The 12,341-nt window shown below is 36.0% G+C and overlaps 1 protein-coding gene across 1 annotated transcript in view; it reads right to left on the bottom strand.

Annotated features, from left to right (window-relative positions):
* Positions 1-12,341, bottom strand: part of GABRA1 (gamma-aminobutyric acid type A receptor subunit alpha1) — a 54,465-nt gene that overhangs the window by 29,176 nt on the left and 12,948 nt on the right. The window contains exons 3-4 of the mRNA XM_055566821.1: positions 8,783-8,850; positions 565-785 (exon numbers count right to left, since the gene is read on the bottom strand). Coding sequence (XP_055422796.1) covers positions 565-785; positions 8,783-8,850 — 289 coding nt within the window. The remainder of the gene's footprint in view (positions 1-564; positions 786-8,782; positions 8,851-12,341) is intronic.

The raw sequence follows: 12,341 nt of genomic DNA, 5'->3' as shown, positions 1-12,341 counted from the left end.
AAATATTTATAAAGTAAAAATATACATGTAGTCTTCAGTTTAAGCAAAATTAGTAATATTTATATTCTTTCTCATTAACAACATCATTGTGAATTCATACACTTCTTCAATATGTATACTGCCACATGAATTTATGTTTAAAAATTTTGAACTTTTTCTATTTTCTGTTTTTTTCCCCACTTCTTTTCAAATAGAAACATTTTCAGATACATATAGAAGATAGCTTCTAAAAATTTAATCTACACCTTACTGTAAGGCAGGAAGTCATGAAGTAATAGTAGAGAGAAGTCCCTCTATTGAATTAGAATATGTTGGAGCTATATATTGCATTAGTTAATATACATTGTAAATATTTTCTTCATTTTTGTCTAATCATTTTACTTAACACTTCGACTTGCATAATATTTCAGCCTGTTTAGTGTTCATAGTAGAGTAAGTATTAAACTTGAAAAACAGGGAGGACAGGAAACCAGATGCTCTACACGGGCCCATCAGCGTGATGTTAACCTACATGTGGAAGAGAAGGTCTAGAAAAATTCATGGGGAAAGCGCAGTCCTCCTTACCTCATGGTGTACAGCAAAGTGCCATCCTCTGTGATGCGCAGGAGCTTGTTCGGCATGGTCATGTTGTGTGCCACCGACTTCTTTCCATTGTGGAAAAAGGTATCCGGAGTCCAGATTTTACTTGCCATTAGGTTATTTAATCGGAGTACTGTCATAGGTCCTTTAAATTTTAACCTTTCATCCTTCCAGCTTTGACGGAAAAATACATCTATTGTATATTCCTAGGTAATTTGGGAAAATGGCAAAGAGTTCACTGTGCTGTATTTTGTAATGCAAATGTCTTATAAAGACAATGCATCCTTTTTCACACTTTAGAAGCAAAACACGAGCTGGATGATATTTCTACAAGTAAATTTGTGGTGGCTTGAACCTATTGGTGTCAGGTGAATCCTTGGTTGGCATAATCACTTTAAAAATAACTAAAATGTCAAATATTATTTTGTCAGAAAAATTCTGCTGAATATCTTCTCAGATATGTGAAAGGAACTTAGTACCTTATTTCCACCCCACCTCCATTATACCAGTACTCAAAGGGACAGAATATATTGCAAATAAAAACAGAACTCATGTTACAGGTTATTACATACATGAAAATGTTTAAATTAGACAATTTTAGTTCTAAAAATAGAGTATAACATTCTAGGAACCCTCTTATGGTCTCTGAAAACCCCAGTCCCAAGACATCCATGATGCTAATGTTGAAATAATCTTCTTTTTGGCTAAGTAAACATTTTTTTTTTGGCTAAGTAAACATTTTCCCCTACAAATAATGTATACAGACATTCAGTTCTACACAATGAAGAAGATTATGAAAATAAGAAATCCATTTCAATGGTAATTTGCATCTTTTCCCCCAAAAAAAAAAAGAGAGAAAAGAATTCCAAGCATGCAGGTGTGTGAGTGTGTTTTTGTGAGTATATATGTGTATGAGTTTCAGCTGAAACTCCAATACTTTGGACACCTGATGGGAAGAACTGACTCATTTGAAAAGACCCTGATGCTGGAAAAGATTGAAGGCAGGAGAAGAAGGGGACAACCGAGGATGAGATGGTTGGATAGCATCACTGATTCAATGGACATGAGTTTGAGTAAACTCCAGGAGTGAGCGATGGACAGGGAGGCCTGGCGTGCTGTAGTCCATGGGGTCGCAAAGAGTCGGGCACGACTGAGCGACTGAACTAAACTGATGTGTATGAGACACATGAGAAATGGTGTGAAGCTCTTCATCATTCATAGCCAGCGAATCTATTTATTTGAATAAACGCAACATTCCTCATGGCAATACCTAGAGACAAACGTCTGCCAATCTGCAAACAAGCAATGAGATTTACCAGCTCCTAAAATTGAAAGTGGTAATAATATCAATCTTTCTTGCAGGGCTTGCTACACTGACACTAAAATTGGAACTCAGTGGTTTGAAATAAAGACTACTATATTCTCCATTAATCTTAGAATGCTCCCAACTGGAAGGAAAACTCACTTAAAAACATCATGCTCCATTTTCCTAAACCCCTAAACCCTGATGTATCAGAAAGCTGCTGTTTTTTTTTTTTCTTTTTTTTAATCTTATACATGTTGTCTTTAGGGCATGTAAAATAAACAGTGTCTATGTTCAGGCTTTTTGTGCATGAATTTTACTACGTCTTTCTTTCCGAGGGTTAATGCAAAATTGGGTAAAGTTTGAATGAAAATTTTCAGAGCACTAGTTGGCATTGCTGAGTCCTTACTGATCAAGTAAACATTATTATTGGTTAGTCTATAATGAGGGGCTTTCCTGGTGGCTCAGTGGTAAAGGATCCACCTGCCAATGCAGGAGACACGGTTCGATCCCTGGGTTAGGAAGATCCTCTGGAGAAGAAAATGGCAACCCACTTTAGTATTCTTGCCTGGAAAGTCCCATGACTTTCCAGAGGAGTCTGGTGAGTTACAGTCCATGCGGTCCCAAAAGAGTTGGACATGACTTAGCCACTAAAGAACAACAACAAAGTCTGTAATGCACCAGGCATAGTGGTAAATGCTGATTGAAATAGAAATAAAAAAAGTGTAACATGACACCAGTCTGTCTTTGCAGGCAAGAGAAGTTACTCTGTTTTTTCTGTCTGGAAGTGTCAGATGAGAAGCACTGGGATATGTGACGTAGGAATTTACTTAGAAACATGTGTTAAGCATCTGTTAAATTTGACAGAGGAAGAAACTGTTTAGACTTGGAAGCTATAGGAGAAACTCGTGGAGGAGTAGGATGGGCTTAGAATAGTGTTTTTCATGCGGAGAGAAATGAGGAGAGTGCCTGTGGATTGCATCAGGAAGGGATCCAGAGTAGGAGTGCTTGCCAGGGAAGCAGAATGGATGGGTTTAGTCTGGGCTGTGCATGTTCTCGTCTCTGGACAACAGACAAACTTGTAAGTCAGGGCTATGACAATGATGTTATCTATGTCTATTACTCAGGAGTCAGTCACATAAGCTCTATACTTTATTAGGCTGCAAAATTTTAGCCTGGTCAACAGTGGAGGCAAGGGGCATTTGTAAATCAAGGCTCCACGGATGTCTAAGCTGACCATATTACTATGAATCTAAAACATTTGTTCGCTTGTTTGCTTGCTCCAAGGAGATTTTTGAATATAAAATAAATGTTACCTATAAGATAAAATATATTTATCATCAAGTCTTTGACAAGATATATCCCAAAGGCTAAGATTCAAAAAAATGTCAAAACCTGCCAAGCTCCTAAGGCTTATAGTTTAACATATTTAAAGCTAGCCTTATTTCCCTGTGTTAATGATGGACAATGAAATCCCAAATTCATTTAAGATATTCTCTCTTCAAATATCATTCTGGTTACACAAGCATGCATATGCACACACATGCATACACATGCACAAAGAGCAAAATTAAATAAGCTTTAATTTTTATGTTTCCCTCTCTTAAAAGTAGAAATTAAAACTGATATGAAAGCAGTTGATCGTGAACACTCCTTGCCTAATCAAGGATGAAATATTTGTTTTCCCATGTTTTGGGAATGGCCCCTGCAATATTGCCATGGTGGCTGCAGGCAGCTCCCAGTCGCTACTTGTACAGCCCGACCTCTCCCCCGGTCGAAATTCACTAGACCAAGATGTGCCAGAGCTCCTTCTTTAGGAAGTCAGAACAAGAAGAAGGAAGAGCCATGGCATAAAGCTTACAAATGTAAATTATAAATCTGCTAACTAGAACTGAATTGTCCTTCTTCCAGAAGAATGGCCTTAGGCAATTTTCTTATTTACTCTAACGCCCTTGGCTACCAATAAAGTAGGGATCATTGCAATACTCATTCCACTTGCCTGTGGTCAGAAGTGAGCCAACACAAGTGAAAAACTTGCAAGAAGTTCTAGAGCACAGAAGTTCTCAGTAAACGTTAAAAGTTACTATTGGTCTTCCATTTTGTTTTCCTTTCAGCACAAATTTGTATTAGATTTCAAGGTATCAGGGAATGAAAAAGTGCTATTTCTTTGGAAGGGTGGTAGGACAGGAAATGAAGAAAGTGAGAAAGTGGTCATAACTAAGTAAAACAAAAACAGAAGGCAAAAGAGAAGACTCCACAGAAGTGTGTCTGAACAAATAAGTGTTGGTGAATACTTCCTTCAGGGTTCAGTGTTCCAGCCTCCACCATTCAAGCGAAAATTCTCTCCCAGTTCCCCTTTTCAATACAGCAGGTCCCTGGAGAATATGAGCCTTATTCTGAAGACAGGGATACAACATCCGTTATGTTTCTAAATAAATATTGTACTGAAGTGTTCCTACTTGCACAATTTATTACCATCTGTGTGTGCTGTGATTTAATACATTTTAAGCACTATGGAAAACAGGGCTTTCTGATTGTGCTGCCCGGATATTTTTGTCAGAACCTAGTGCCATGGGAATGTGCAGTTTGATTGCCAATTAATGGTTTTTAAAATAAAGTTAAGGAGTTGTCCTAATTTTGTTTTCTATTCTAGATGAAGTCAGATACTTTGGGATCTGTGGAATCTCTAAGGACAGACAGCCTGAGTTTAAGTTGCTACCTAGCTGGGTTACTTTTCTGCTCTGGAAAATGTGGATAATAATAACATGTAGCAAAAATTTTGGCATGGGGATTAAAAGATATATGATCTATAAAACCCTTAGCACAGTGCCTAACATAAGCATTCGATAGTGTTTGTTATGGTTATTATTATTTAGTTCTTTATTAGTACTTAGTTTAAAAACTATATTTCCTGTCTTGAAAAATAGCTTTGTCATTCTGCCTTTTAATTTTGCTACCCTGTAAATCATTCCACTCTTTCTTATGGATAATTTTCCCATAATGTAGTTTAAATATTAATCTTCTCAAAGTGGTTAGGTACAGTTTCCACTAGTTACTTAGGAAATCAGTTGCATACTTATGGATAATTTGCTTCTGTGACAGAACAATTCAAATATTGGCTTATTTAAGAGTTTTAGGCAAAACAGTGTCACTGGTTTAGACTCTGGTCCCTTCTTCTTACCTGATTATTGACCAAAGGCCATTTGTAAAAAGTAATTTATGGTAATCTTAGGGTTAATAGTGTATCCAAAATCCTAGTGAGAATCTTTTGTCTAAGAGAAAAGACATTACTGTTCATGCAAAATATTTTCCAAGAGAAAAGTGCTTGACTGTTTATGGCTTTATTTGGGCACTGTCCCTTAATAATTTCTATTGAGCATCTACTCTTCCTGAGACATCATGCTAGGTGCCAGAGATAGAGAATAGTCATATTATTATTGGGCTTCCCTGATGGCTCAAACAGTAAAGAATCCACCTGCAATGTAAGAGACCTGGGTTCAATCCCTGGGTCAGGAAGATCCTCTGGAGGAAGGCATGGCAACCCACTCCAGTATTCTTGCCTGGAGAATCCCATGGACAGAGGAGCCTGGTGAGCCACAGTCCATGAGGTCACCAAGAGTCAGACACGACTGAGCAACTAAACACACAGCCTTATTATTATTAGGAGGAGGAGTAATATCTTTATTAGTGTGAACTATTTGTAATCCTTTATCCCCTCTCGTGGTGTTCCATCTATGAGAAGAAAGCTTCACCAGTGTAAAACTTCTGAAAGTTCTCCTTTCTCTCACACTCTTCTATTCAGAGAGGGGAGAGAGGACAAGTAATTTAACTCGACAGAAGAATTTAGAAAGAGAAATTAATCTTGTCTATCTCAGCAACTTCCTCTTGTCTTCTCCATTTTTGTTGCTTCTCCATTTTAGACTCACAAATGCTACTGTGTTCCTCCATGCTACACGTTTTACGTGAACAGTCCCCACTCTTGCAGAAGGAAGCCAACACTGCCTGCTGATTGGGTGGGTTACTCTGGCTGACCCTGGTGTTTACTCTGGAAACCACTTGTCTGCAGATATAAGCCACCTTCTAGAATATCACCATTATTAGTAATAAAGATGATATCCTCCTTTTTCATGTCCTTTGCTATCTTATTTATCAAAACAATCAGAACTCAGGTAGGAAAGAGGGTGTTATTTACTGAGTCCCAGAATATCTTAATTTTTAAAAGTTAATGTAGACTCATAAACCTTTACCAAGTAAGTAGAAATTAAACACTTATTGTAAAACAGCAATGCTTTGATAGTATAAGAGATGTGAAACAAGCTTGCCTTTATGTCATTTGGCATCACTTTAGGAAAATAAGATACTAATATAAGATAAGTAACTTAACAAAACAATGTTATATATGAGACCAAAAGCTAAATTGTATTTTAAAGTCAATAAATATGATTGAATGCAGAAAGGGAAAGTTAATTTGTTATTGGGTGAATAAAAGAAAAGTTTTCATCATGCATTTGGGTCTTGATTTGGATTTTTGGGGAAATACAAAATTTAAATGGATAGAGATTAAAGGAAATTTCTACAAAGGGTGCATGCCATTATAAGGGTATCAGAGACAAAAAATAATAATAGTTACTATTTATTGAGCACTATCGATAGACCCTTATTTATGTATCTCATTTAAAATTCCTAACAGTCCTACAAGGATGCTGTTGTTGTTGAAGTCTTACAAGGATAGGTAACTATGATAATATATCAACTTTAGAGGTTTTGAGCCTTACAAGATTGATTTGCTCCAATGTCACTCTGCTGTCAGTGATGAATTTGAATTCAGCAAGGCTGAATCCTAGAATCAGAAATTCTAGCCCCCAAGGGTATGCCTCACAGAAAGTAATACTTATGCAAATCACTAAATAGTCCATGGGAACAAGTGAGGACGAGTGGTAAAATCATGTATGGTTATTCTGGGATACAGGCAGAGGAGCTTAAATTTGACCTTAAACTGAACTGGGATATATTAAAGTTTCTTAATTAGAAAAGTAGCATGAGAGAATAATAGTTTTGTGGGAAGATTGAGTTGCAATGTGGGAGAATCACAATAGTTTTCAGACCACAATCAAGTTTGTGAAAATTATTGTATTGCACAGTATTTCAATAAAGTGGTCTACAGACTGACCATAATGGCTAAATGAATTACCAGAGGAATAAATCCACCATTTTGGCTAACTTTGATATTTCTTTTTCTTACATAGTGATAGTGGTTGACATTTATTGAGTGCCTAGGATATACCAATGATTTTTAAGTGCTTTTCATGTATTAATTCATTTAATACTTGTGATAACTCCATGAGGTATTATTATTATTACTCCCATTTCACACATGAATAAGCTGAGGCAAGAGACATATTAAGTAATTTCCCCAAGGACAGATATACTCTTATCTAGTAAAAAGACTGGTATTATAAACCCAGGCATTCTGGTTCAGAAATTTGTATTCTTACCTACCACTCTGCTATCTCTTCTATGCTCCACTGACTCTAATCTGTACAGGTTACATTCATAACCTGTCTTAGGTGTAAAGCATCTAATTATCCTGGGGCTTCACTGGTGGCTCAGTGGTAAAGAATCCACTTGTCAATGCTGGAGATGTGGGTTCAATCCCTGGGTTGGGAAGATCCCCTGGAGAAGGAAATGGCAATCTACTCCAGTATTCTTGCTTGGGAAATCCCATGGCCAGAGATGCCTGGTGGTCTACAGTCCATAGAGTAGCAAGAGAGTTGGGCATGACTGAGACTAAACAAAAACAAAATCTAATTATCCTAAGTCAGCATTTCCCAATGATTGAGTCACAGAATGTCAACAAGCATCACTTGAAGAAAAGGGTTTCGGGCAAATATGATTGGAACACACTAGATTAAATGCAGTTCAGCAGTTTACCTTACCTCGGGACTGGTCAGAGCTCTAGCCCTGCCAATCTGGGTGCCTTGTGAATTTCCACACTTTGGGAAATGCTAGTCTAAACTGTTATTTTCTCTAATATTTCTTCTGAATCATCTGAGCTATTAGGAAATCAGAAGACTTTTAAGATGGCGTAAACAAAAAGATATTTCAAAAAATAGTATTTAATTAATGTATCTTCAAAATAACTGTAATGATGTGTCTCATGGCCTCTTTAGGCTTTTTTGCTTCTATAGGAGTTTGGCTGTCAAGAGTTCAGAAATATTATATAATATCTGCAGAGCTCTACAGACTTACCAATTCCCATCAGATAGAAGAGAAAATCATGTTCATTTGGATTGGGAAAAGAGAGAGCAGGTATGTATTCATTTTATTCTCACTCTTGGTAATAATTTAATGATTGCCTTTTGCAGTGAAGCTGAACCTTTCCCACAGGTGTTATTTCATCCTCAGTCTAATTCTGGTCAAGTATTTGCTCAGCTTTTATACACATTTCTCCTTTTTAACCAAAAATAATTCAGAAATTGCAGTGTTTACAGCTATTCTATGACAGTCCTGGCCATCCAGAAAGCAAACATTCTTCAATCAATATGTCCTCCTAACTAAAATATAAGGTAATTCACACTATTTGAATCACAGAACATAGACCAAGGCAAAGGAATAATTTTCAGTGATGGAACAAAAGAAGACTGCAGTGGTTGATAACTATAAACAGGCCTGGCCTGAAAAGTAAATGGGTATTTTCCATTATGTAAATATTATATATACATATATTACATATATATATATTACATATATATGATATATTGCATATTATGCACACAGAGAAACACAAAGATATACCCAGGGCACTGCAAATTACTTCCTAAAAACCTAATCCATATTTTTCCTTTCAAAAGTTAAATTTAGAAAATACTCCAGAAAAACCAAAATTGCAGAGTCACTTACCATATCATGGTCTGAAACGGGTCCGAAACTGGTGACGAAGATGTCAGTCTTCACTTCAGTTACACGCTCTGATGAAGCAGGAAATTGGGACAGTGAATGTCTATCAACAGCCCTTATTAGATCTCACAACCATATACTCACACCCAAATGGGAAATTTATTGGCTTTGATTAGCTATTTCTAAAATTGCTCCACTGTGTAGTCCTGATAATTTACTGCTTACACATGAAATTTCACAGTGAATATTTTTCAATGGAGAAGGGAGCCTAAATATGCCACTCTGGGAGACAGATTTTATGGAGAGGTCAGATGATTCTTAATGGAGTCTGTAAGAATGGACACACTTTCCTGAATGATACCAAACCATTTCACGTTGTAATAAAAAATATGTTAGCATATGGGTATGATTTAAGCTTAACTATTCTTATACAGCTTGCCAGATTCTCCAGGTATTTAGGCTACACTTGGGATGTATATAGTGTACTGTAGCAAGCTTTATTAACGGTTTAAGGACTCAAGGGTGTGTTTTATAAATGATTTCTTTCTGGAATTAAATCATAAGTGGATTATCCAAATTACTCCCTGGGAAAAAAATCTGACAACCTATGCAAGTATCTTCAATTTTGAGGACAAGAAGCACATATTATGGTACAGCAAAGTTCATTTAATAGATTCCATTTCAAGCTCAATGTAATTTTATGTTAGTGGCTCTGAGGCATATATATCAACCAATAAAATGTATGTAGTTTGGTGACAACCCAACACAGATTTTTTTTTTTTAATGTTGCTTGTATAAAAGGAAACCTTTGTTGAGAGGTGAGAATGAAAAAGATGACTTTTTAATTTTCAACTTTAGCTCTGAGAAATAACAGTCCAGTATTTTAAACAATTCATTTCATTGATCAGGATATTTGTATCTTTGGTGTAGTATATTAAAAAGTTGACCTACTACATGCAATAATAATTTCGTTTGAAAATCAAAAATCTGATCCCCTAGCAATTCACTTGTAAAGAGTTAAACGTTCAGTATAAATTTGGCTTGTGGAAGTCATGTTATACACATAATGTGCATCTCAAATGATAGAATAATTTTGAGGTGAGATAGTCCCCTCCATAAACAATCCGTTATTTTTTAGGTTTTGTTCCCTACCCCCAAAATTTCATTGGCTCCAAAATGCTTAAATGAGCCTGCTGACATAATAATTATGTGGGGTTTACTGTTCAATGTTTCAAAATAAAGAACATAGCTTGAGACAAAGAGAATAGAGTTGTGGTTTTAGAACTCATTTCCAACCTCAGCTTTAACATCCAACACCCTGCAGCAGCCGCGGAGCTTAAGAAAATAGCTGTCAGCGCTGTCTCAGATGTTCTAACCACTTGCCTCTCACACCACGTTCCTCTTCTCACCTCTTCCAGCAGTCATTCCCCAATGCATACATCTCTCTCTCTACTGCACACTTTATTTCCATATATACATATATGGAAATATATATTTGTCTCTCTGTTATTTCTTAAGAGTCCAGCAAGAGCTCACACTTTATTAGAATGTCAGAATGACTTTCAATTAAAAATCGTAATACAATGAAAACATGCCATCTAGTCACAAAAGCTGGAGTTCATCTATTCATTGGGTTCATTTTCGTCCTTTCTCTTTCAAGATTTCCCTTTCTAGATCAAGTAAAACAACTCATTTTGTTCTTGAAGTTGAATTTCAGTTCTCTCCAGATTACAGGCTATAAGGTTTATGATGAATATCTTATGGCTTTGAGTGACACTTATGGAAGTAAGATTATTTCCTTTCTTTCATTTTATTTTTATGGCAGGGACCTATCATTAAATGCACACTTACTTGGGGAAGTACGTGTCCCTGTTTTTACACTTGCAAGGGCTTTGTGGCATGGGACAATTCTTTTGGTCTCTTTTATCAGTATTATCTATTTCAGGAGTGTGAGGAGAAAATAAATACTCCCCGAGGTAGCTAGCTTTTCAAATCTTGGCTTACCAGATGTTTTAGGGGCAACCAATATGCTTTTTTATTAAATGCTGAGGAGGATGTGGAGAAAAGGGAACCCTCCTACACTGTTGGTGGGAACATAAATTAGTGCAGCCACTATGGAGAACAGTATGGATATTCTGTAAAAAACTAAAAATAGAACTACCATATGATCCAGCAATCCAACTCTTGGGCATATATCCAGAGAAAATCATCATTTGAAAAGATATATGCACCCCAATGTTCACTGTAGCACTATGTACAATAGCCAGAACATGGAAGCAACCTAAATGTCCATCAACAGAGGAATGGATAGAAAACAAGTGGTACATATATACAATGGAATATTAGCCATAGAAAGAACAAAATAATGCCATTCACAGCAACATGGATGGAGCCAGAAATAATCATGCTGAGTGAAGTCAGTCAGAGAAAGACAAATATCATATGATACCACTTATATTGGAATCTAAAAAAAGAATACAAATGAACTTATCTACAAAACATAAATAAAGTTACAGATGTAGAAAACAAACATGGTTAACAGGGGGTAAGGAGGTATGGGCTGAATTGGGAGATTGGGATTGACATATACACACTACTATATATAAAACATAACTAATAAGATAACTGCTAAGTATTATATAGTACAGGGAACTCTACTCAATAGTCTGTAATGGCCTATATGAGAAAATAATCTAAAAAAGAATGGTATATGTCTATGCACAACTGATTCACTTTGCTGTATATTGGAAACTAACATAACATTATAAATCAACTATATGCCAATAAAATTTTTCTAAAATTCTGTTCTATCTATCATAAAATGCTCTGAAGAAGTGAACTTGCCAACTATACAGAATATTTCTCTCTGTTGTTTTTAGATTGTTAGCAGATGATTCCATCTGCAACCTGGGGGGAAGCAAGATAATCAGAAGACTCACTTTCTATACTTTCCCTTCTAATATAGCTCCCTTGTCACATGTTAAAGTAGTTTTCTTTTATTTGTCATCAGTGAATATATAGTGGGAAAAGAAATTACCATTGCTGTCAAACTGCTTATTATGTATGCTGCTGAAAGATATGTCTTGGACATTACCATGCTCATTTCTCTAAGAAACCTTGTTTTAAATGAATGTGGTCAACATCATCTACCCCTGTGTTTCCAAAACTCACTTGGGAATGCTACTGTAAAACATTACAAAAGCTTTAGAATAAGCATAAGCCCAATATAACATATTATGTTGTTTACAAAAAAAAATTTAAGTCCATAAAATGGACTTATAAAAAAATAAGTCGATAATTTAAGTTGAGACGCTTCAGAAAAATATTTTTAAAATTTAAATACCCTGAAATATCACCATCCACATAAATTCACTGTTAATATCTTGATGTATTCCCTTATATAGTTTTTTCTATTCAAATATATACTTAATGATTATCCTCAAACCACATTCTCACTCAGTTGAGTACAATTTCAGTGGCAAAGAATAGAATCCTTTGACCAATCCTTTGACCAAAAGCGTCCTTCATTTCAGCTCACCAGGGAGTCCTTAAGTGGCATGTG

The sequence above is a fragment of the Bubalus kerabau genome, chromosome 1 (genome assembly GCF_029407905.1).
Source record: "Bubalus kerabau isolate K-KA32 ecotype Philippines breed swamp buffalo chromosome 1, PCC_UOA_SB_1v2, whole genome shotgun sequence".
In the NCBI taxonomy this organism is placed as follows: Eukaryota; Metazoa; Chordata; class Mammalia; order Artiodactyla; family Bovidae; genus Bubalus; species Bubalus kerabau.
This window is presented reverse-complemented; position numbering and strand designations above follow the sequence as displayed.